The sequence below is a fragment of the Mus musculus genome, chromosome 3 (assembly GCF_000001635.26).
Source record: "Mus musculus strain C57BL/6J chromosome 3, GRCm38.p6 C57BL/6J".
Classification (NCBI taxonomy): domain Eukaryota; kingdom Metazoa; phylum Chordata; class Mammalia; order Rodentia; family Muridae; genus Mus; species Mus musculus.
Window position 1 is genome coordinate 131,195,537 of NC_000069.6, and position 25,649 is coordinate 131,221,185.

Genomic DNA, 25,649 nt, shown 5'->3' on the forward strand with positions numbered 1-25,649 from the left:
TCTGGAGATGCACTCTACAGCTTAAAGTCCACATGAGCTGGTTCTGGGGTTTCTTCTTCCCTTGCATCCTTCCTTTAACCCGTGTTGTTATCTTTACGTAGCTCTTGTCTGTCATACATGGGAGTCCCAGACTCTAACCAGGCTGTGGGAACTCTGAAAATGCCCTCTCCGACAGCTATCCAAACGGCTAGCCGTTCCTTCCACGTGCTTTCCCGCAGGACTGAAGTGGTCTTAGTTTGGTATCTGTAAAGCTGTAAAGTGAACTCAAAGGTTACATTTTTACTGACGCTGCACTACATTTTATGAAGAATGCGGCCGGACGTGGTAGTGCACGCCTTTAATCCCAGCAGAGGCAGGAGGATTTCTGAGTTCGAGGCCAAGCCTGGTCTACAAAGAGAGTTCCAGGACAGCCAGGGCTACACAGAGAAACCCTGTCTCAAAAAAACAAACAAACAGAAAAAGAATGCATCATCTTTACGCACCAGTGCTCACCCAGTGTGTGTGACAGCTTCTTAGTTTGTGACCTCTGTATATGGGTTTTGGCTTTTGTTTTTCTGTTTCTTTTTGTAAGTTCAGAGGAGGCCCTACCCACCCTTGGGAAGCGTAGAGAGGATTGTGTGTTAGGTTGTATCAGGTAACGCTCAGTACACCAGAACATTCAGAAGACGAGGCCTGCAGCCAGCACAGAATACAGAAGCAGGCCTTGAGTCATCGATTCCCACTGCAGCGCCTCAGCCCGTTGCCAGCTCCAATCTGTGAGATGCCAAGCTCTCGAGGGCAAGGCGCAGGGACAGATTATAGTCTTTGGTGTTCCGAGTGTGATGTCCTATCTCCCTATGGATTCTTAAACACTTAATAATGATAATTACAGTGATTCCCAAGCCAGATCTCAGCAGAGGGGCGAGTCCATCAGCTCTGAAGGGCTCTAATGTTAAAAAGCCCAAAGGCTGGTGACCACTTTCTCTGACTCTGTGGGAGAGAGCAGAGGCAAAGAGGGGTGGGCGCTTTTTCTTTTTTTTTTAATTTCAGTTCGAATACCTCTCTTAGCTCTTTTCCTCTTTTTGTCTTTGAGTCAGATGCCCCCTGGCCCTGCAGCAGGAATTATTTTCCTGCTCAAGAGGGTGAGGATGTGATCTTTGAGGTACGCTTCCTATTTTTAATGCACATTTCCAACAATTGCTACTTTCTCGGCTCCCTGAACGGTCCCCAGATCCAAGCATGTGTGTTTGAAAGGATGGTTCTCATTTGGGGGTCTCTCTCTGTCTTTGATTTAGACACCTGTTTCTATTTATAGGCCTCTGGGTCTTTGATTAAGATCAGGTTTTCTGTCCTTTGAGCACTCCCCTCTGGCGGAGCCCTGCTTACTGGCTCTTTAAAGTTCTGGCTTTAAAAATCATGAAGTTTTACACCAGCGTGATTAGACTGCTTAAAAGTGGATCTTAAATCCATCCCGGAACATTTTATCTTTTGATTTTTTTTTTTAATTCATCTTTACTGTCTCTAGAATTGAAATGCCCAGCCATGTGAATGAATCAAAATTTTCTTAATATACATCATAAATAGCAATGGCATAAATCTTATTTTAAAATAAACTGACTCACTGGGCTATTGCCAGAGGTCTGTTTACAGCTTGATCGTTAGAATGTCTTAGCAGTCTCTTAAAAGTAAACAAATGTTTCCCCCTACAACTTGACAATTCTTAATAATAAAATTTGATTTTTTTTAAAAGTATATTTTTCAATAATCAAAGAGTTAGAAAAATGTTTTCTTAGTCTTAGTTTCTTTCTGTGTTTCAGAAACCCCTGAAATAAAGGGCCATCTCTCTAGTTCTTAAAACATGTTTGTCTTCAATGCGAAACTCCGGTACAGTTGGGGAACCTACCGAGTCAGTGTGCTAAATGACCTGGGCTGGAGGGCCCGAGCTGGTGCTTTGTGCATTCGGGATTATCAGGGACCCAAGTCACTGTAAGCACCAGTGGCCTGCGTCTTCTTTCCTTATTGTTTGCCTGAAGCGTACATAGTGGCCGTTTGGAGAGAAGATGCAACTTCGATTTGCATTTTTAGGAGTTAATTTCTATTTCATTCTAGATGATTTTTCCCTCAGCTTATGCCTCCATACACTATAGATAATTAGGCCAACATCTTGCTGTTGTCAATGGTGATACAGGGCAAAGGATTGGTCAGATGAGTAGAGGGACAGATGGCAGTCTTCTTATCTGAGTCTCTTGACTTCTTCCTCTCTTCACACAGCTTAGTGACATTTTGCATTTTGGTATTCATACTTATTTATCAGAAGAGTGAGTAAATATCAATGACCAATGATTTGTGTGTGTGTGTATACATATCTACTTGTACATGTGTATGTATATGTGTATGTGTGTATATATATATGTATATATTTATATATATATAGTGTGTGTGTGTGTGTGTGTGTGTGTGTGTGTGTATATATAGTGTTCAGTTTGTTGAGGGTCTCCAGTGATAGGCTGCATCTCTTGAAGAAAGCAACCTTGCTTTCTGGCCAGAATAGCCACTGGTACCCACGCATGCCTCTCCTTCATTTCCATTGGTATTATTATAATTATAATAATTATTATTATTTCATAACCAAAGTGTATTGCTATGGGTGAGATGGCTTAGCAGGTAAAGGTTTGCCACCAGGCCTGATGACCTAAGTTTGATCCTGGGAACCTCATGATGGAAGAAGAAAACAGTTCACATAAATTGTCTTTAAACTGCCATATGTGTGCTGTGGTATATGTGCCTACACACACACACACACACACACACACACACACACACACACATTAAATAAATAAATAAATATAATAAAACCATTTTTTAAAGATGTATTTATTTATTATATGTAAGTACACTGTAGATATCATCAGACACTCCAGAAGAGGGAGTCAGATTTCGTTATGGATGGTTGTGAGCCACCATGTGGTTGCTGGGATTCGAACTCTGGACCTTCAGAAGAGCAGTCGGGTGCTTTTAACCACTGAGCCATCTCACCAGCCCCATAAAACCATTTTTTAAAGTGTATCACCTGCCTTGCCTTTCTGCTCACATCAAGGCACCCGTGTGTCCTGAGCGTTGACTTTACCCTGTGCACTTCTAATACAATTCCAAACAAACATGGCTCCTGATCCAGCCCAGAGGCTGGGTTTAAGGGGATTTCAAAACATGTGGGCGTGGCTGCCTGGCCAGTGGGCTCTGCTGGCTTGGCAGGAAGATGCCAGGAGTCCTGTGAGGTGGCTCCCTGCTTCTCCTGTCAGATTTGCCAGAGCAACGGGCATCCCTGTTTCCTGCAGAAAAGATGCTGAGCCAGATCCTCACGTCCAAAGCCACACTGGCGGGAGCTTGTTCTCTCAGCAGCTTTCCCCTTCCGCCCTCTCCTCAAGCACCCACACCCCTCTTTTTCTTTCCTTTTCCTTTTTTACGTCATTGGTGATAGGGGGTGGTGGTGGTGGTGGAGTGGGGTGGGCGAGGGGAGGCACTGGAATTGGGAATTGGAATCAGTGAGTGGGACAGCTTGGTACAGACAGCAGAAGGCAGAGGCTCCCAGCTACCTGAGAGACGTTTTGGGGGGAAGGATTCTTCTTACTCCTGCAGCTACATCATCTTAGTGAGTGTGGTCACCTCCCAGTTAGGCAGCGCCCACATCTCCATGGAGATTTGGGGAAAATACTAGGAAACCATCTGCTGGAGACCCAGGCAAATGTTTTACATATATTTGCAAAATTAAAAAAAAAAAAAAAACCAACATAAGATATAAAGTCCTCAAATTCCCAAATGGATGCCTTGCCCCCAGAATAACAATTTTGTTACTTGGTGGTTACATTAAAAAGGGGAGAGAAGGGCTGGTGAGATGGCTCAGTGGGTAAGAGCACCCGACAGCTCTTCCGAAGGTCCAGAGTTCAAATCCCAGCAACCACATGGTGGCTCACAACCATCCATAACGAGATCTGACTCCCTCTTCTGGAGTGTCTGAAGACAGCTACAATGTACTTACATATAATAAATAAATAAATCTTAAAAAAAAAAAAAAGGCGAGAGAAGGGACTCGAAGAATGTCCCGCAGCTATGTGTCCTCTATCAGAAACCCCAGTTTCTTGACAAACAAATTAAGATGTTGCTTCTTGTTCCCTACTGGCCGGAAGCTCACCACAGTCAGAGTGTTATCAGTATTCTGTACGTGTGGACGTGTGTCTAAGTGTGAGGAGATGGGCTGGCTTCTGATGTCATACCTGTTTGGGTTACAAGATTCGGGTTCCAGAGTTCACGTGACAGGGTCTGGAGAGAGTCTGGGTGAGAAGGAGGCATGATTGTCCTAAAAGGAATCTGGAAATGAACACATTTTGCATAAATAAGTGTTGTTTGGCCTCAGTTATCCGTGTAAAACTCCAGGCAACCAAAGTAGAACACTGGATATCAGGGGTCACCTGTGAGAAGACTTTGGGTTTTTTTTCCTGTTTATACTGGCAAAAAGGAAGGGTGGGTGACAGGTCTTTGTACTCTGACTGCTTTGATGCGTTGCACGTGATACAGGACCACGAGGCAGAGAAACCAAAATGTAAGTTTCACCCCAGCCTCCAGACTGCCTGGTGTCTGCAGCACCAGGGCGCTCCCCGTTAGCCGGCAGCCATCCTTTAACTGCTTCCAGTAAACCCATCCATTCTTGGAGTGTGAAGCGTGAGGTGCCTTGCTGCCGCCTCGCTTACCTGTTCTCTCTCCCCGTTTCCTTTTCCGTTTCAGTGGCACGCCCTCTCCCGGGAAGAGCAGGCCAAATACTATGAACTAGCACGGAAAGAGAGACAGCTACACATGCAGCTTTATCCAGGCTGGTCAGCGCGAGACAATTATGTAAGAGTCCTCTTTATCCCTGGCTTTACCTCCCCACCCCCTTGCTCCCTGTCCTCACCCCACCCCCTCCCTGCTCCCCGTCCGTCTCAGAGGGGATCTTTGGAGGATGCACGTGTCTGTACTGTCTCTTGTTTTGGGGAATTAACGAACTGTGTAATAAAGATGTCATGAGTACATTGCATTCTGAAAACTTTAAGCTTTTTTTTTTTTTTTACTTTGTGGCTGTGAGTTTTCTCTGTAAAACGAAACTCTTTTAAAGTTCAAAACATAAATATTAAAATACTAGGAAAAAGATCTTTTAAAAAAACCTATAATTTACAATGTAAAAGCAAGATTAATTATTAAATAATCACCACTAATCTTGCCACCTCTTTGTTTTCTGTGTGTCTTTAGTTTCATATATAGGTAAAATATAAGTGCATGTGTGTGCTTGTATATACATGTCTTTATCACCTGTTTCCTATTCTCTGAAAATGTATTTTTTTTTCCTCTGAAGTGATATTTAGGACCCTATTCTACTAAGTGAATGTCTGTCTCAGTTTCTCGGTTTCTCCTGATTTTAGATTTTTGGGTTTTTTTTTCCTCCCCTTCAGAAACACATAATCCACCCTGCATTGAATATTTCTGTGCAGAATAAAGGGTTTTCGCTGGTACCATCATTTCTGCAGGATAGATTTATAGTACCAGGATGTTAAGAAAATAAAGCAATTTAAAGTTCTTGGTACATGTTGTCAGGTTTGTTTCCAAGTGACAAATGCTTTAGAAATCTTGCCCCATGTCTTGGTGACTGTTTTGAAACAGTTTTAGGACTACTTGGGGTTTTTTTGTTTTGTTTTGTTTTGTTTTTGTTTTTTAATCTCACATTCTATGTTCTTCTTCGACTGAAAACAGAGTAGGGATTGTCATGTTCTAGGATATACTAGTCTTATCGTCAAGAACTCTCTTGCTTATGTTGCCCGCTCTCTTACTGGAGAGCTTGAATATCTGGCATTGTCTTTAACTCTATATTAAGAATGGCATATCTAAAACCGGGCGTGGTGGCGCATGCCTTTAATCCCAGAACTCGGGAGGCAGAGGCAGGAGGATTTCTGAGTTCGAGGCCAGCCTGGTCTACAAAGTGAGTTCCAGGACAGCCAAGACTACACAGAGAAACCCTGTCTCGGGGTGGGGGGAAAACAAAAACAAGAATGGCATATCTAAAACTCTGTCATTTTTATATAAAGTGACAATTTTGATCGTTTAGATTCTTAATAGAATAATTTGAAAATCATTCTGAGACAGCTACAACAGGTGCCTTATGACAGCAAAAACTTACTGCTCGCTCTTCTAGAGGTTGAGCTATCTGAAACCAAGGGCACCCAACAGGTTGGCTGTGTTCCCACCAGGCTGTGCTTACCCAACCAAGGACAAGCCTTATTCATAGGGTCCCACCTCCCAAAGGTTCCACCTTATTCCAGTACACTCGGGGGGGTGGTGGTGGCTGGAGGTGTTATGATTTCAATGTGGAAGTGTGAAGGGGAGACATTGGTCTCATAGGAGACTAGACGCAGGAATATCACTCAGGCCCATCTTGATTTAGAGCAATTGTCCCTTCAACAGCACATGTGAAACCATGAACCAGTGCACAGTTTATTGATGGCCTTTGCTGTAGGAGCTTCAGTTCCTACAGAGACAATGACAATTTGTGTCTGAGGTCACATGGCCCATAACAGCCATTACAGCATTTGGACACATAGGCATCTTTCTGAGAATGGGTTAAACATTGTTTCCTCCTCTATACAATATATACTCTACACTAGAGTATACTCCCCTGGAAATGCCACTTTACTGTCCAGCATTTGGAGCGTGTGCAGCAAATATGACTTTGACAGAGTCCTGTGGGCAGCTCCCGCGCTGTTATTTTGGTTGCTTTAATAACTGCCACATGCTGACTGTAGGGAGTGCTTTCCACTCTCTCTGCCACTTTCTAATCCTTAGGACTGGGCAGCCAGTGTGTGAGGTCAGGGAGGTTAGGTCATTTGTCCCCGGCCGTGGAGTAGGTCGCTACACTGCAATTTAAATCCACATAATACGAATTTGAGGATCTGCACGGCTTCTCTCCTGGGGCTCAGCTCCATGTCTACTGGCTTCTGTTCCCTGAGCAGTAATTACCATGTGCTTGCCCTGAGCCTTTGCCACGCCCTTGTAAGGGGGGGGGGTAGCTCAGTCCCTCCTAAAGGGGTGCACAGTGTCCTCCTCTTCTCAGCCCTTTGGCTGTGGTTTCTTCCCTGGGAGGGGACCTGACCTTTATCCCCTGACCCGTGCACAAGCTTTGCCAAGTTGTGCCTTTATACACACTTAACATTGCTTGCCGAATGTCTTGAAAGTTTGAAGTTTACTTCTATTATTTGGGCTAACAAAGGAAGTTTTTGTGAAGCAACAGTTCATAGATTTTCTTGGGAGGATATCCTGCCTCCCAAGATAATACAGTCCATGTCGTTTTGACATTTTATTTTTTTAAATCTTGCGTGAATTAGTCGATCAATATATCCAAACTGGTCCCTCTTTGCTGTAAATTCGATATAGGTTCTCTCTCCTCACTGACTTATGCATAAAATACCATGCCGCTGTAGCAACAGAGCGAGCGCTACTTGCTGGCTGTGTGCAAGGTGTGGAGGGTGGAGAGAGGCTCAGGGCAGGGCTCAGGGTGCAGCTGGTGGGCCATGGCCCTGAGCCCAGGCTCAGGAAGGAATCAGCTGGGCAGAAGAGCCCCAGATCTATGCAAGGAAGAGGAGAACAAGACATGGGACCCGTGCAAAGGGGAGCCCAGTGAGGCAAGGGCAGAAGGTTCTAACGTGAAACAGCCCCACGGGAACAGCAGGAAACCTCTCTGAATGAAGGACCCTGTTGGCTACAGGAGGCATGTTCTTCTGTTTGCCTTCTCCTAACACCTCTGCTCACATTAAAGATGGTTTTTGATGGTCGCTGAGCTAGGCTGTTTGCCTTAGTGTTTAGGAAGAAGGTGTCAGTTAACTTTCTAAACCGTTAAGGCCTCATTCAGTCACCGTGTGACTGGAGAGAAACACTGCTCTGAGGCACATAAATATATCTGTGCTTTTCTAGAGCCACAGGGCTTACTCAGTAAACTCTGAGAGGCTGATTTTTATTTTGTCCATGTTGCTTATTGCTGCCATTACTTCAGAGGAATGTTCTGTGAGTCAGTAGAAAATACCTGTCGCAGGCTAACCTCTTGTGATCCGTGAGAGTGGGCTCTGGTTGTGGCCAAATGGAAGTGCTTTTCAAGGTGAAAGAAAGAAAAGGGGAGAGAGAGAGAGAAAGAGGCAGAGAGACAGAGACAGTAGTTTCCGAAGAGAAATGACGATATTAAGCCACTTAAAATATGACCAATTTTTTTGTCATTGAGATGTTTTCGAAATATACTTAAACTTGCTCCTGTATCGGCGTGGTGTCCCGTCTGAAGAAACAGCAACCCCAGTTTCCCAGGTTCTACTCCCTCCTCTGTCTTTTTCTTGCTTACGACACCGCATTTCCGCCACAGGGTGCTGGGCACTCGGCTGACACCACAGACATAAAATATAGCGCAGTGTATTTCTCAGCAGGCTTCGTGCTTGGCACCAGTGGAGGTGGGTTCTGAGCATGGCAGTCAGGAAGAGGAGTCCCCAAGGAGGCAGGGACACAGGAGCCACACACATGCACTTGCAGAGTCCGTACAGACAGGAAAGGGCGAGCCAGTGACTCTCCCTGTCTCTCTGGCTGGCCACCTCGTTCTGTCTGTGCGTCCTGTCCATACAGCACACACCTGCACCCCCACCGTCCGCCCTCTCTGACTTGACTTGTGCCTCTGTCCTTCCAGGGCAAGAAGAAGAAGAGGAAGAGAGAGAAGCTACAGGAGTCGACTTCAGGTAGGTGTCCCACGGCCCTCTGTTGACGCGCCTGCTTCTTGCCGACTCCTTGTAAACAGTCCGCATCTTCCTAGACGCTGCTGCATTCTGTGACTGTCACATGTGATCCCTAACTCGGCTTTCTTCCTTTCCTGAGATGCCTTAACGTTTCAAAAAGACTTTTCTTTTCAGTGTGAATGTGCCTGTAGAGACTCCTTTCCCATCCCTGTGCCCCAGAGCCATAGTTACGAGGAGTGGTTGATTTTTTTTTTCTCCCTTCTTGTTGTCTGTCTTCTCTTTGCTTCTGCCTCTGCTGTTTGCACAGTCCTTAAGAATGCCACTTCTACGGTGACAGTACAACATGCTACCTTGCATTCCCTTGAGCATCTCTCATGTGTCTGGGGTTTTTAATACTAAAGGACAAGTGGGGCTTGTCTCACACTGATGGCAGGAGTCAGCGAGGGCCCATGTCGGTCCTGTTCCCTGTCCGTTAAAGGGCCACCACACGCACTGCACAACACACAGACAGGGCCGCCATGAGAACCCAAAGGGCAAAGCGAGCAGGTCTACATGGTGTTATAGCTACTACATATTTGGAATGTACAGAAACCTCTCCATAAACATTTCTTAAAGACACAATTTTCTGCAGGTACAGGTCCCAGAATGACAGCTGCCTACATCTGAAACATGGTAAGATCAACTCTCTCGGCCCCTGCTGCTGACTTAGCTCTTAACGAGGCGCTTGCTTGCGGATCTCCTCGCTCTCACCAGTTCCGCTCAGCATGGTTCCCAAAAAGAGGAAAAGGCCACCCAAGTCAGTCTAGTGCGGATGACCCAGTCGCTCGTGGGTTTTTACCCCAGCTGTGTGTTTCCGACGCAGTGTGCCTTCACGTCTATTATGCCTTTATTTTATATATATACATATTGCTATTTCTCTGTTCTCTTGCCCTCAATATTATTTTCGCAGCTATTTCTTACTGACCAGTGGAAAAAAATCAACCTTTAAAAAATGTATATATAGGAAGCAGCCTGACATCCCCCACCTGCAGTGGGGATGAGTCTGAGGGTCACCTTTGAACCCGTCTCTGTCCTGGTACATGGTAAAGACTCGGTTGAGATGATGTGTGGGCAGTGTGTTTGTAAGGAGGGAGATTTGTGGGTTTATCATTTTCTTTCTATTTTAAAATATCTTCTACTGAGTGTTTTCCTTTATGGGTAATCATTGCTAGACCTTACCAAAGGACCTGTAAGTCAAACCTGATTTGTTCATTTTTATGCTAAGTCTTTAATGTTGATCCACATGACCCAGGAAACTGGCTTCCTAGGTAAATTCTGGGTCTTAAGTTTGAATTGACAGGGTGTATCCATTCTCGACCACAGTTGCCAATGTATCTGCTGTGTTCTTTCTCTAGAACCCTGTGCAGAGTCACCCAGCCCTGCAGGGCTTCCTTTGGGTCCTCTTTACCTCTTGCCTTCCTCGACCGCCAGCCCCTAGTCCCTTACTGCATTGCTATTATTGTAGCTGTTAGGAATGTGTTATGGCCACAGATTTTACTTCTACAGTTTATCCATTTTGCTCTCGGAGGGATTTTTCCGAAACACCAATGAATGATGTCTCTTCTCTACTCAAGGCCAGCCAGTTCTTACTGCCTGAAGGGTACAGTCGCATCTCCTAGGTGAGATCTGCCACTGCCCTATCGTGTGTCTGTGCCTCGGGTCAGTTGTTCAAGGTTTCTTCTCACTTCCAAACTGACCCATGTGAGCTCTGTCCAGATAAAATTAGCAGTTGCACAAATAGATGGAGAGCACCACCTACGATGGTCCCTGTGCTTGGAAGGCCTGCTCTCTCTACTTACGAACACACCAACCTGGGCAGCATCCCTTAGAATGGCCTGCAGTACGGATGGATGCTCTGGGCCAAGCCAGGGAACCCCATCCCAGCTTGAGAATTTACTTAGGGTCCTGAACTTTCAAATGATGTTTCCCTATGGAAATCTCCCAGGGTACTGGCACCAAGTAGATTTAAATTTCCAGTCGACTACCTGGGCCCTCTAGTCAGCTTCTTAGTCTGGTCTCCTCATCTGGAATGCATAACTTGTCTTTAGCCAATAGGAACTCAGAAAGGCCCCTCCCTCCTCCCAGAACCCTGCTGCTTACTCTCTTGAGAAACTTTCTTTTCTTTTTCTTTTTCTTTTTCTTTTTCTTTCTTTTTTTTTTTTTTTTTTTTTTTTTTTTTTTGAGAAACTTTCTTGATCTTCATTCTGACTTACCAGGTTTCCAAATCCCCAGCTGGTACCACAGTTGCTCTATCCAAACCTAACCTCACTGATTTAGCCTAAGGCTCGATGGCTTCTTCCATGGACCACCTCTTGACATCAGTGGCATCACACCCAAACGTAACACAGTCACAGATGATGGCTACCTAACTGAGTGGCTACTAATAACGGTCTTCTGAGCCAGCCACCTAGGTTTGTTCTTTAGTTCACAGGGGATGATTCGGTTATAATCCCAGCCCCAGGATACATCTGGCTTCATAGATGAACAACCTAGAAAGAAGCTTGCATATACACACCTTGTATTGTTTCTGTTCGTTTCTTGGTTTCATCTCTTTAAGACAGGGTCTCATGTAGCACAGGCAGACCTCCAACTCACTTATGTAGCCAAGGTTGACCTTGAACTTTGATCCTCCTGCCTCCACCATCTGAGTGCTGGGATTACCGGCATGTACCACCACCCGTGGTTTGCTGGCACTGGAGACCACGCCTGTTTTATAAATGTGATCTTTTCATTGCTGATCGCTTAGGAATAGTTTACCCCACCTTTGCATGTCCAGCCATGACGGAGAAGGCCCTCGGAAGTACAGTGTGCCCAGGGCCAGCTCTCAGTCATGGACTAAATGCAGCTTTTGCTTCAACAGTTTTAGAGCTACCTATTTCGTGTGAAATGCACTGCAGTACTTAAGAGTTGGAACTTGATTTAATACCTTTCATGATTATATATGTAATCATGATTTCATATGTATGTATGTATATATTATATACTTGATATATTTGATATAAAAGCTGAGTTTGATACAAAATGTTTGATGTAAAATCTGCTTATTTTTTTGTCTTAAAATGCACTTCAGCTGCCTGTTTCTTTAATAAGTCACAGAAATCTTTGAGATTCTCGCCACTAATTTTTTTTTCCTGAAGGTTAAGGAGTCTTCTTTGAATATACTACAACAAAACAAAACCTTCCCCTGTCCCCCAATTCTCCTTGAGCCCCCAGCTGCTGCCCCCCATTGCCCTAGAGCCCCCAGCTGCTGCTCCCCCCATTGTTCTTGAGCCCCTGGCTGCTGTCCCCCATTGTCCTTGAGCCCCCAGTCGCTGTCCCCCATTGTCCTCGAGCCCCCAGCTGTTGCCCCCCCCATTGTCCTCGAGTCCCCAGCTGCTGGGTGAAGCCTGGCTTGCTGCACTTACTGCTTAAAGCCACTAGTATCGTGCCCCCCCCCCCCCTCTCTCTCTCTCTCTCTCTCTCTCTCTCTCTCTCTCTCTCTCTCTCTCTCTCTCGTTTCCTGGATGGGCCACATGGTCTTTGAAGTCACCACTCACACACCACCACCACCACCACCACAGTCTTGTGCAGAGAAAACCTGGGAGTTACGAGATATGTGCAGAGCATAGAGGAACCCAGGCGGCCATCCAGAAAGAGTCCAGTGAATTAGTGATGACAGAATGCTTGCTTTCCACACCTCTCTTCTTCCTTTGCTGTAAGAACTCCTGCACCGGGGCTTGCCAGCCACTAGTGCTTATTAAGACCTGGAGATGCTGCATCGAATGGGACAGAGAGGGACCCCACTGTCATGTGCTACCTGTGCCACTGGAGGGTGTTTGACAAAGGAGTCTTGCCAAGAAATCTAATGCTGCAATAAAAATAAAAGATTCTTGGCAGCCAGCAGTAGTATGCACGCCTTTAATACCAGCACTTGGGAGGCAGAGGCAGGTCAGCCTGGACTACAGAGTGAGTTTCAGAACAGCCAGGGCTACACAGAGAAACCCTGACTCTAACCCGCCCCACCCCCACCCCCCAAAAAAAGGTTCTTGGCCCTCAAGACCTCAAGAAAGTACTCTGCCATGGAGGAGGGCCCTGTGACAGTCATCTGTAGTCCCTTCTGGAAGAGCTGCAGCAGAGAGCCCCAGGACTGGTCTACCCAGGTCTCACAGTCTCTGGTCTTGGGTCTGCATGGGGTGAGAGAGTAGGGAGAGAAACCGGGGCCTCTAATTAATTCATCTAACTTCTGATCTGCACCGCCTCGTGGTGCTGCCACAGGGACCCTTTTGTCTCCCTTCCCTAACGTGCCACCGCCCAGACTGCTTCTGTGTGACAGTCAATTGCCTGTGTGGTTCTTCACTTCCTGTGCAGATCCCCTCCGAGGCCTCTTCCCCTCCCCAGAGTGGTTTTCTGGCGCCCACAAGTACTCAGAACTACTACTGATTACGTGGGTTTGGTTTCTCCCATGGTGTAGGAAGGTCCTGTCTTGCCTGAGCCGATCTCACCTCAGAAGCAAGCCCAGGACAGACAGATGGAGCACTTGATTAGAACCTACTCGCTTTGTAGAGCCGCGGTTCTCAACCTGTGGGTCACGGCCCCTTTGGCAAACCTCTGTCTCCAAAAATATTTACGCTACCATTCACAACAGGAGCAAAACTACAGTTAGGAAGTAGCGGTGGAAATAATTTTATGGGTGGGGGTCACCACAGTGTGAGGGAACTGTATTCAAGGGCCACAGCATCAGCAAGGTTGAGAAGCACCGCTCTAAAGAGAGGTGAAATCACCCCAGCCGTCTTTCAGTCCTGAGAGGGCAATGCCCAGTCTGTGTACCCACCAAGGCCTGGGCAGGGTGCGGGCAGAGGCTCTGCCTCCAGGGAAACCTCATAGGTATCTTACAGTCATACATTCAGGGGCTTCACACTCCAGTTCACACCCAGCCTGCTCAGTGGTACCCACCCTCCCACCTCAACCCTCTGGCCTGGAGCTCCTCCACTTTGTTTTTTTCCTAGGAGTTCCCCTGAATTTTCAGGATCGATCTTTCTTTTTCTTTCTCTCTCTCTCTTTCTTCCTTCCTTCCTTCCTTCCTTCCTTCCTTCCTTCCTTTCTTTCTTTCTTTCTTTCTTTCTTTCTCTCTCTCTCTCTCTTCCTTCCTTCCTTCCTTCCTTCCTTTCCTTCCTTCCTTCCTTCTTTCCTTCTTTCCTTCTTTTTTTCTTTTTCTTTTTTTTTTTTTTTCCATTTTTTATTAGGTATTTAACTCATTTACATTTCCAATGCTATACCAAAAGTCCCCCATATCCACCCACCCCCACTCCCCTGCCCACCCACTCCCCCTTTTTGGCCCTGGTATTCCCCTGTACTGGGGCATATAAAGTTTGCAAGTCCAATGGGCCTCTCTTTCCAGTGATGGCCGACTAGGCCATCTTTTGATATATATGCAGCTAGAGTCAAGAGCTCCGGGGTACTGGTTAGCTCATAATGTTGTTCCACCTATAGGGTTGCAGATCCCTTTAGCTCCTTGGCTACTTTCTCTAGCTCCTCCATTGGGAGCCCTATGATCCATCCATTAGCTGACTGTGAGCATCCACTTCTGTGTTTGCTGGGCCCCGGCATAGTCTCACAAGAGACAGCTACATCTGAGTCCTTTCAATAAAATCTTGCTAGTGTATGCAATGGTGTCAGCGTTTGGATGCTGATTATGGGGTGGATCCCTGGCTATGGCAGTCTCTACATGGTCCATCCTTTCATCTCAGCTCCAAACTCCGTCTCTGTAACTCCTTCCATGGGTGTTTTGTTCCCAAATCTAAGGAGGGGCATAGTGTCCACACTTCAGTCTTCATTCTCCTTGAGTTTCATGTGTTTAGCAAATTATATCTTATATCTTGGGTATCCTAGGTTTGGGGCTAATATCCACTTATCAGTGAATACATATTGTGTGAGTTTCTTTGTGAATGTGTTACCTCACTCAGGATGATGCCCTCCAGGTCCATCCATTTGGCTAGGAATTTCATAAATTCATTCTTTTTAATAGCTGAGTAGTACTCCATTGTGTAGATGTACCACATTTTCTGTATCCATTCCTCTGTTGAGGGGCATCTAGGTTCTTTCCAGCTTCTGGCTATTATAAATAAGGCTGCTATGAACATAGTGGAGCATGTGTCCTTCTTACCTGTTGGGGCATCTTCTGGATATATGCCCAGGAGAGGTATTGCTGGATCCTCCGGTAGTACTATGTCCAGTTTTCTGAGGAACCGCCAGACTGATTTCCAGAGTGGTTGTACAAGCCTGCACTCCCACCAACAATGGAGGAGTGTTCCTCTTTCTCCACATCCTCGCCAGCATCTGCTGTCACCTGAATTTTTGATCTTAGCCATTCTGACTGGTGTGAGGTGGAATCTCAGGGTTGTTTTGATTTGCATTTCCCTGATGATTAAGGATGTTGAACATTTTTTCAAGTGCTTCTCTGCCATTCGGTATTCCTCAGGTGAGAATTCTTTGTTCAGTTCTGAGCCCCATTTTTTAATGGGGTTATTTGATTTTCTGAAGTCCACCTTCTTGAGTTCTTTATATATGTTGGATATTAGTCCCCTATCTGATTTAGGATAGGTAAAGATCCTTTCCCAATCTGTTGGTGGTCTTTTCCTTCTTTTTTTCTAAACTTTTAATTTTTCAAAAAAAATGTTTGAGTTAACTTTTTGGATTACTACATAAAATAGTGAATGTTGTCAGGGAATTTTCTTTTTTAAAATGTTTGCATTTTTTCTTGTTAAATTAGCCTACAAAGTAGCGGGTTTCCATAAAGAATTTTAATATTTCATTTTCGTTGTTGCCCCCGCCCCACCACTACTACAGCATTTTGATATACATGTGCCTGCTTTGTTCTGGTTTGCTTCTTGCCCCCTCCCCCCAATACCTCCTCTCTCCTTCCTCCCCAGGTCGTTTTTCTTCTCCACTTTCACGCTATTTACACAACTTCTACCTTCCACATTTGAGAGAAAACTCATTGTTTTGTCTGGGTCTGGATTATTTTGCCTAAACATAACCACCCCAGGTTTATTCCACTTTTTCTACAAATGACTCAATTTCAATATTCTTTATAGCTAAATAGTACTCCACTGGGTACATCTGTTTATCTAATTCATTTGTTGCCAAGCCCTTGGGCTGCTTCTGGCCATTGTGAACATACACTCTAGAATCATGGATGTGGGGGGCATGTCTGTGGTATGTCTGGGTGTGCACTCAGAAGCCAGGCTATACAGTCTGTCAACCTTTAGGGTTGTTTTTGTTTTTATTTTTCCAGACAGGGTTTCTCTGTATAGTCCTGGCGGTCCTGGAACTCACTCTGTAGACCAGGCTGGTCTCGAACTCAGAAATCCACCTGTCTCTGCCTCTGCCTCCTAAGTGCTGGGATTAAAGGCGTGCGCCACCACTGCCTGGCTCTACCTTTAGTTTTTTTGGAAATCAACATATATTGACCTCTGGATGGTCACACTGACTTACTTTCCTACCAGCAGTATGCAAAAGTTCCTATCCCCCATGGATGTGCCATGACTAGTGTGTGTTCTGTGTACTGTGGCCATTCTGACCTGGCTGAGATAGATTCTCAGTGTACTCTTAACTTGCATTTCCTGGATAGCTAAGATGTTGGACATTTTCTTTCTTTCTTTCTTTCTTTCTTTCTTTCTTTCTTTCTTTCTTTCTTTCTTTGTTTCTTTCTTTTTAAAAAAAGATTTATTTTTTATATGTAAGTACACTGTAGCTGTCTTCAGACACACCAGAAGAGGGAGTCAGATCTCATTACGGATGGTTGTGAGCCACCATGTGGTTGCTGGGATTTGAACTCAGGATCTTTGGAAGAGCAGTCGGGTGCTCTTACCTGCTGAGCCATCTCACCAGCCTGGACATTTTCTCAAAAGTATCTGTTCATATAATTTACCCATGAGTGAAATGTGTTGCTTGCTTCTTTGTTGTTGTTGTTGTGTCTTTGAGGGGTTTTGTTTGTTTTCAAGTCACTTTTAAAATTTGTCCACGAAGTGGGGTGGTGGTTGTTGTGTGTATGAGTGCAGTGCCCAGGGATACCAGAAGAGGGCGCTGAGTCCCTTTAGCAGGAGTTAGAGCCAGATGTGCGCCACCTCATGTGGATGCCGAAAACCCAACTCAGAGCCTCTTAACCTACCGTGCCCCTCACAGGACCCCAGAGGGCTTCTTTGTTTTTAATATATTGTAGATGTTAACCCCTCTCAGGTTAGTAGTTGGCAAGGATTTTTTTTTTCTTCGGCGTGCAGGTCACCTCCTTTGCTAAAGCTTTCTTAATTCAACGAAATACGGTGTACAGTTCTTTTCTCTCTGTATCCTGCAGGCCTGTTCTGAGATCAGTGCTTGTGGCAATCTCTTTATGTTTGCCTTTAGTAGTTTCAAAGTTTCAGGCCTTACATAGAATAGGACTTTGGTGGCAAGTTTCAACCTTTGAGGTGTGCGTATTCAGTTTTCCCTCCCCCATTGCTTAAAGTAGTTGTCATTCCTTCAACATATGTCTATGGAATCTTTGTCAAGACTCCGTTGTCTGTGGATTCATGGGTTTGTTTCTGCCTCTCTTCCATTCCATTGGTCGGTTCTAACGTAGACTGTTTCATTAAATTCCTGTTAAGCGAGACTGATCTTTCGAGTTCACACCTCTGAAAATACAGCTCTGATGCTATAAAAGGCTCTTTAAACACTGTGCCTCCACTCCTTAAAATGCATGAATTATATTTTATGCTTCCATGTTTTGGGGGTGGGTTGGAGGTTGGGGGTTGTTCCCTGTGTGGCCTCTTCAAGCCACATGTAGAAGTTGGAGAGGAGACGGTGAACCGACCAAAATGACTATGTGTGAGAATTCCATATGCAAATTCACTCTGAAACAGCTGTTGATCAGCTGTTGTCCAGACTGGAAACAGGGTCAGTGAAAGCAATTCCTGAGGGTTCTTCTGTGCAAGCCAAATGCAGATCCTGTCCTGTTTTGGACTCACCGTCCTTTATCAGGAAGCTGAGAGAGCCCAGGGCCTCGGGAAGGGGACTGTACCACTCCTTTCTGTCTGCGAGAAGGCCAGTGTCTGTCACAGGCACTTGTGATGTATCCTGCAAGCCACCTGTAAGGGTGACTCCCGCAGGGTAAGGACTGTGCCTGGGGAGGGGGCTACTTGGTGAGCGAGACCTCATACTGGAAACCCCTTCCCAGAGGGGTTTCCAGTATGAGAAGCTGTAGGCTCAAGATGGCTAACTATAAACGAATATGACTAGTGCTGTGAGTTAGCATGTTAGATAAAAATGAAGAGTCTGTCAAATAAATCGGTAAATCTGAGCAGGTTCCTGGCAGTGTCCTAGTGCTGCCTCTTGGGCTGGGGAAGGGCAGGGAGCTCCCTTCATTTTCCTGGGAGTTTCTAGGGCTTTGATGTGGGTTTGATTTGGAACCTACAACACCTCAACCGCTTGTCGGTAGTCAGACATTATTATGAAAGACCTGACTTTTCTCTCTTCCTGGTTCAGTCAAGATGGGTGAGAAAGTGAGCATAGGATCAGAATTTGTGAAACATCGGGAAAATTGATCACTCGAGTTCATTCATTAAAAACCAACCCTGTGAACAAGTTTATTAGTGTTTGGTGTAGTATAACAAACCCCAGAGCCAAAATTTTCCAGACACACGGTTTGGATGTAGTGTCTCTCTGATTATATAGTATCCCCAAACTAATTTAAAAGTAGAAGCAAGATACTTTTAGCAGCGGAAAACTCCTCTGGCTAAAGGCACAGAAGTTCACCTGAAGATAGATGCAGATGCGCACGCAGCCCCCTCACACCCACCCCACCCCCATTTGGCTCTGACTTAGTCTTTATCTCAGAGACTTGCTAACTAAATGAAGGAGTGTGTTTATCACTAAGTAGAACCTTCAGCCTTCACTGCCCTGGGGCCAGGAGCTGTGTGGGAGAAGTAATTGCAAGTACTGTACAGGCTACAGGAGTTAATTGCGCAGTGCTTTGGATTTATGTTGGGGGAAAAAAAAAAAACCATGTTTCTGGCTTCTGTTTGATGATGGCATTTAAAGGCTCAGGGCTCCTGGGTCCTGTGATTCCTCCCACAGAACCCTCCCAGCTACGGAGCCAGAAGGCAGAGCCCAGAGGGTTTGGGGGGAGCCTGCGTTCAGCCCCAGCTTCAGCTGTCCTCTGCAAGGTGGGAAGTGAGTGCTCAGGCGTTCTCAGTAGTCTTTTCAAAAGCATTTACTTCCCATATAGTTTGAGGCTCACTCTGGCATCTTTGAGCCTTTTTCCTAATCTTTGCTCCTAATCCTACGCACAAGCGCACATGAGGCCAACCTCACTAGGTGTCCAAGTCTCTGGGTGTCCTCTGGATGGGGGTTTAGTTAGAAAACAAAGACAGACTTCTGTTTTTCTTTTTCTTTTTCTTTTTTTGTGATATGGTGACATTAGAGGGAAATTCAAGGCAGCTTGAGAAATCCTAACACGTGTTTAGAGTCTCAAAGCAGAGAAGACTCTTGCCTGGACCTAGAAAGTGAAAATATGCAACCCGATGTCTCCTTTTTCATCTGTGACACACACACACACAGGAAGCACCTGACAAGGAATTGTTACAAGCAGAAGGTACGAAGCGGAAGTTAAAGACTCTGGGAAACAAGTGTCTGGAGAGGTCAGGTGTCATGGTCACTGTGCAGTACCCACCCAGCTGGAGTTAGCATCTCCCAGGCACACAGTCGCTCTGTGCTCAGCGGCGCCCCCTAGCGGAGGCTGCCTCCTGCCTCCCTTCATAGTGCAGTGTTTAGATCCTAGGCAAGGGGCTGCTAGCTGCATCTGTCTTGCCTGAAATTCCCAGCAGACTTTGCTTGAAGCCGGAGATCTTGGTGCCTGGAAAGGGCTCTCTTCCACAGCTCCCGTCTCTGGCTTGTCCATTCTGAAGGAATGGCCTACCTATGACTTTCCTCTTTTGCAAATGGCTGTCACAGATGAGTGGAAACCTCTTAGAGGATCCGTGATGCAGCACTCTTGACTGTCATGTCCCTCAGGAAGTCCAGCCCTGGGACAGGCTTGGCCACACAGTTTTGACATAGAGACGGTCAGTGTGGCTATAGTGGCTGCTGTGTGAACGATAGGTTTTCAAAGCCGGCCCCCATGTCTAGAACACCCCTGGTCAGCGTCTCAGCTGCTTTCTGTTGCTATAATAAAACGTTGTAACCATGGCAACTTATAGAAGAGTTTATTTGGGTTGATGGTGGTTCCACCATGGCAGGGATATGTGGCAGAAAGTGGCAAGCAAGAGGGCAGAGGCAGGAAGCTGAGGGCCAAGTGATCTAGAACTCTGGAAGCCCCCCCCCCCCCAGTGACATACTTCCTCCAAGAATACCACACCTCCTAAGCCTCCCCAAACAGCCCCACTAAGTGGGGACTGAGAGTTTCGATGCTCAGACTATGGAAGACTTTGCTCGTTTGAACCACCATAGTCATTTGTGTGACAGGATGCTTTTTGCATAATTGAAAGGCATGGTCAGATCTCTAGGCATCCAGAGCAGGGAGGTAGGAGGGAATACCTGTGGATTAATGACTCTCAGGGCAAATTTCAGAAAGTTCTAAAAAGCAAAACTTGGGTTTCTGGCACCTTTAGCGCTGCACTCACTTGGAGAGTGATAACAGGTGGGACTGTCCTGCAGTGGGCCTCTCCAACCTTGAGCATCATCTTCCTTCTCACCTGTGCCCAGTGGGGCTGACCGTGTGACAATCGTGTCTTCCTGTCATGCTGTCCCCTAAACATTCCAGAGAAACAACCTTTGCATGACACTTGAATCCAGTTCTGCATTGGAAGTGGGCCTGAGATGGTTTAAAGCACAGGAAGAGCATGCATAAGTTATATGCAGATATGCGCCATTGCATGTCTGACTGCAAAGGACCCTTTGTGGATACCAAGGGACAACTGTACCAAAACAGCTTGCATTTGACTTATGTAACCATCCAGTGGAACCGAGGGCGATCTTACTGCTGGGCCAGAGAACAGGAAAGAAGAACTCAGCTAGCAGCCAGATCCACTGGTCAGCTGCTGCAACTAGAACCTAGCCAAGGAGCCAGTGGAGATGGCTGCTCTTCCAGAGGCTCAGGGACCGAGATCAATTCCCAGAACCAACCTGAAAGTTCACAGCCATCTGCAACTCCAGTCCCTGAGCATCCAGAGCCCCTTCCTGCCTCTGCGGTACCAGGCACACACACAGACATGCGGACAAAGCACCACATACTAGAATTAAATATTTAATATATTTAACTGGGCATGAAGATGCACAGGGAACTCACTGAACCTCCCTTGTGATTAAGTGATATCTAGCCCCAATACTTATGGATTGAGTTGCAATTTCACCTACGCACTAAAATAATATCGAATAAGGAATTGCTTTAGACACATTTTAATAGAGTCCTTTTCTCACTGGGGTACCTGGAGCTATGGAAGTGCCACCTTCTGACACTTCAAGTCCTATCCCCTTAACTGTCAAAACATGGATAGAGTTTCTGTGTGGTACTATGGCTAAACCTTACCTAGGACTGTGTGCACTCTAGGAAGCCTGGTTAGTTTTCTTTTTTGTCAGCTTGGCACAGGCTAGAGGTATCTGAGAAAAGGGACTCACCACTGAGAAAATGCTTCCTTAAGATTGCCTGGAGGCATACCTGAGGAACATTTTTCTAATTGGATATTGATGGGGGAGGTCCCAGCCCATTGTGGGTGGGGCCACCCTGGGCAGTTGGTCCTGGAAACAGACTGAACAAGTCAGGAGGAGCAAGCTACTAAGCAGAACTTCCAGCTCCTTCCCTCACTTCCCAGGACGGTGGGCTGGGCAGTGGAAGATGGAATTAACCCTTCCCTCCCCAGGTTGCTTTTGGTCATGGTGTTTTATTACATCAACAGAAACTCTTAAGACAATAGACTCTACCACTGTGAAACACCCACAGCTCCAAACATGGACTCTTTTTTTAATATATATAAAGGATTTAAGGAAGCTGGGGAGATGATCCAACAGTTTAGGGTGCAGGGTCACCCTGGGGAGCTGAGTTCGATTCTCAGTGTCTACATGGCTGCTCAGCAACACCTGAAACTCCAGTTCTTGGGGAAGGGATCTGGCATCTTCTTTTAGCCTCTGTCATGCGCCAGGAGACATGCATGCAGTCAGACACCCGTATACATAAAATATATGTTTAAAAAAACCACCTTAAGTATAACCCTGTCTTCAGCATGGTGCACTAAAATTTCTTAGTACTTCAGGCCGACACGCTACAGAGCGTACTGTATTGCATGTGTCACAAGGAGTGTGATGGTTTGGCACTACTGTAAATGTCCCCAAGCAATATATGAAATGTCTAAATTGCTGCCTCTGGCTTTTCTGTGACTGTCCTTGCAATATGGAATGACGCCTCTCTGTCAGGAGTGTGTGCGTTCTGCCACGTGGTGGGGGACTGAAGAATTGAAAAGTGAACTTTATTTGAATAATCAGGAGTCAAAAGTAAAGGGCCAGGGTACTGTGTAGATGGATGCACAATGTTCTGGGGTTTGTGCGTGAATTTCCCAGCATCCCTGTGGCTCCTTTGAGACGAACTCGCCACTGCTCTCCATACCTGGAGCTCTAGCAGAGAGACTTGGTTCCTTCATACACCACGTGATAGAAAAGTCCAAAGCAAGATTGCTCTCGGTTTTGGTTTTAATTCCGCTCCGAATTGATAGTTGATAAGTTCTTTGGTAAATTCTGAGTGTCCAAAACACCCCAGTTCAAGCTCGCTGACCACACATTTCCCTTGGTAGTTCTTGGCTACCAAGTCTTTTGAAAAGACATTCTGTACCCAGAAATATCCGGTTGCTCTTCATTTCATAAATGGTGTCGTTTGGCTGGCCAGCCTGCGTAGCCTTAGTCCTCGAGTTCATGGTCTATGTATCCTACATTCTTAGCCTTGGGGGGCAGCGTTGAGGAGCCCCAGGCTGTTGCCCTTCCACACTTCCTGCTGAGCCACATGGTGGAGTTCACGCATGCACTTTTAGTCCCAGGCAGTCGCTGAGGCTCACTGTCCCTTTGAGAACACCCGGAACTCTTAACTCATGTAACTCGTGCTCCTTCGTCCCTCCGTGCACTGGGAGCACGGTCAGGCCGGATCTGCTTCTCACAGATGAGGAACTGGGGCCTGGGGCCCGCCGGCGATTGTCTGAATAGAGGAAGATCATGAATTCGAGGCCTGGATCGCAGCCTGACTCAGGCCTGTGTGCTGTGGGTATCTTATCCCGAGTGTCCCGTCACTTCTCCGCACTCCGTGAACTGCTTCACAAGCCCCAGTGTTAGAGCTGAGAGGAAGCAGACGTGCAACCTGTCACCTCATTTTTATACAAAGTTAGCCTCTTCCCTCTCTGGGTGACCTGTCAGGATGAGAGAAATGTGGACTAGGTATTTAAAGGTGTGTTTCTGGCGACAGGAATATGTTCCCTTAATTCAGAACTGGTCTCTAGAGCGGCGGTTCTCAACCTGTGGGTCGTGACCCCTCTGGGGTCAAAAGACCCTTTTACAGAGGTTGAATATCAGATATCTGGTGTTTCAGATACTTGCATTACAATTCATAACAGTAGCAGATTTACACTTATCAAGTTGCAACAGAATAATCTTATGGTTAGGGCTCACCGCAACACAAAAAAACTGTATTAATGAATGGGTCGCAGCTTTAGGAAGGTTGAGAACCACCGATATAGAGCATGCCCTAAATGTCTGGGTCTGCAGATTGTAGACCCAGCAGTCCCTGGAGCTGTGGCCTCCCACAGGACATGTGACCTCACGGGTCAGGCGGGTCTGTATGACTAGATTGAAGGCAGACTGCCCCGCAGCCATTGCTAATGGATCCCAGGTCCGCCTCCATCACCTTGATCCAAAGTTGTTTAGCTGGTCGCAGTGTTGGCTAACACAAGGAAAAAGCTGTATGCTAATATCCTGCCTGGGTTTAATCTGAGTCCTAAGCCAGGGCTCTGGCCCCCTTCCTGACTCCCTCCCACAGCTCTGTGGTCAGGGATGCAGTCGTCCTCAGGGTGGAACTAAGGCTGTAGAAACAAAACTCAGTGTCAAGCTCGCTGACCACACATTTCCATTTCTCCCTTTCCCAAACCCCAGGTTGTGTCAAAGCCAAGGACCCACAGCCAGGCTCGCCCGCCAGGTTAGAGCAGATTCTCGGGAGGGCATTGGGATTTCTTTACTGGCTGACTGAGCTCAGGCCTCTTTACTGGTTTGTTCTCGAACAGCGTGGCATCTTGGGTTAGGCAAAGCTACGGTATTCTAGACGTGGGACACATTGTCAGGATAAAGGCGCTGTCGCCTGGTGATGGACAGAGAGAAGGCGGGAAGGTTAAAGAGAATGGTGGTGTCGTTGCAAAGCATGGTGGTAGGAGGGGGTGTTGAGCACAGCGCCTCCCTGAGGCTTGATTTCCTCCTCTACGAATACGTGAGACGTCACAGCATCGTCGCAGTGGTATGAAACGTTGTATGAAGGTTTTCCCCAGCGCCAGGCTCCCGGCAGGCGACATGCACAGTCACCTTGAAGTCAGTTAGGCGAAGGCAATAGAGAAGCAGAGTGTTTGGAGATTGGCTACAGGGGTCACCTTGGGCTACTCAGTCTCCTCTGCAGAAAGACAGGCCTGGCGGCTCTTCCATGCTTGCCTCCTGCCCTGAATCCTACACAGCTACCGTCCACACACACATCAGATTGCCCAACAGAGGAGTCCACGCCCTGCCTTAACAGGCAGAAAGCCGTTGGCGCGAGGGGTGTGGCGTGTTGCCACAAGGCGGTTCTTGCAGTTAAAACTTCTTTTCACCCCTCACAAAACTAATGTCTAATACCCTCTCCCCAAAGATGATGTCATAACAGAATACATATTCAGGTCTTACTTCCTGAGGTGTAATGCCTGGTGCCATTTAGGCAGAAGTGGGGTGGGGTGGGGTGATGGGAAGAGTTTGGAGGGGTCCCGATTCAGTGCTTTTGGTTGCTTACCAGTTCTTGTATTCTTGTCAAGAATACAAGAGTTTGCATTTTGTCCCTAGAGACCCTCCTTGCTACCCCTGTCTTAGCGTATATAGCTGGTGAAGCCCAGGTGGACAGGGGTACCAGCTTTTCCCATGAGAAGGTAGATGGGAGAAGGGGCTGGACTGCCTATAGCTCCAGGCCTTAAATAGAATTCCGCATACGTTTTCATAGAGTTGGACCCTCCTCCTGCCTGCCCCTCTCCTCCATCCCTCTTGGTTTTGTACCAGAGACCCAGTCTCTAGGGGTCGGTACAGTTCATCTGCCAGGAGCCTTCATGGTTTGCCCTTGCCATTCAGGCTCCTCATAAGCCAGATGAGGTCTTGGTACCACTTGAGTAGACAGGTGGTCAGTCAGACTGGAAGTTGTTTAAGGAAGGCAGCTGTGGACAGGGTGTGTGGGGCATTGTATTTTGTGCTAGTGTCTGCTCTATACAAGTGGCCACATGGCAGGACACTGGCCTTAACATCTGTAAGGGAGCCGCTGGCTCCCTTTGATGCTAGGGGCTTGGTAATCGCTGCCTTGATTGCCCAGGAAGGCTTCAGTGGGTGGAGCCCTGTCCCTTTCCAGCCAGCAGCCCAGCCCCACTGCAGACCGTGGCAAGTCTCCCATCTCGGGAACTTGGTTCCTTCAAACGGATCTTGATTTGACTCATTTTTGTATCTGTAAAACAACACGCTTAGAGCCCCATTTCAGGACAGTTTCCCATCAGGAATGCAACCCCAGGGTGGTGGGCTGCCATGCAGGGGACCTCTGAGGATAGCCAACTTGTCGGGGACAGTTACAGGGCAACACAATAGTGAAGC

The 25,649-nt window shown here is 46.6% G+C and overlaps 1 protein-coding gene across 9 annotated transcripts in view; it reads left to right on the top strand.

Moving 5' to 3' along the window:
• The window catches only part of Lef1 (lymphoid enhancer binding factor 1), a 114,061-nt gene that overhangs the window by 85,240 nt on the left and 3,172 nt on the right, over positions 1 to 25,649 (top strand). For 5 of the 9 annotated variants that reach the window (NM_010703.4, NM_001379060.1, NM_001276403.1 and 2 more), the window contains 3 exons: positions 4,759 to 4,866; positions 8,720 to 8,768; positions 9,397 to 9,437. In NM_010703.4, coding sequence (NP_034833.2) covers positions 4,759 to 4,866; positions 8,720 to 8,768; positions 9,397 to 9,431 — 192 coding nt within the window. In that variant the 3' untranslated portion in view covers positions 9,432 to 9,437. The remainder of the gene's footprint in view (positions 1 to 4,758; positions 4,867 to 8,719; positions 8,769 to 9,396; positions 9,438 to 25,649) is intronic. The other 4 variants (NM_001276402.1, NM_001379059.1, XM_006501070.4 and 1 more) reach the window with 1 other exon arrangement.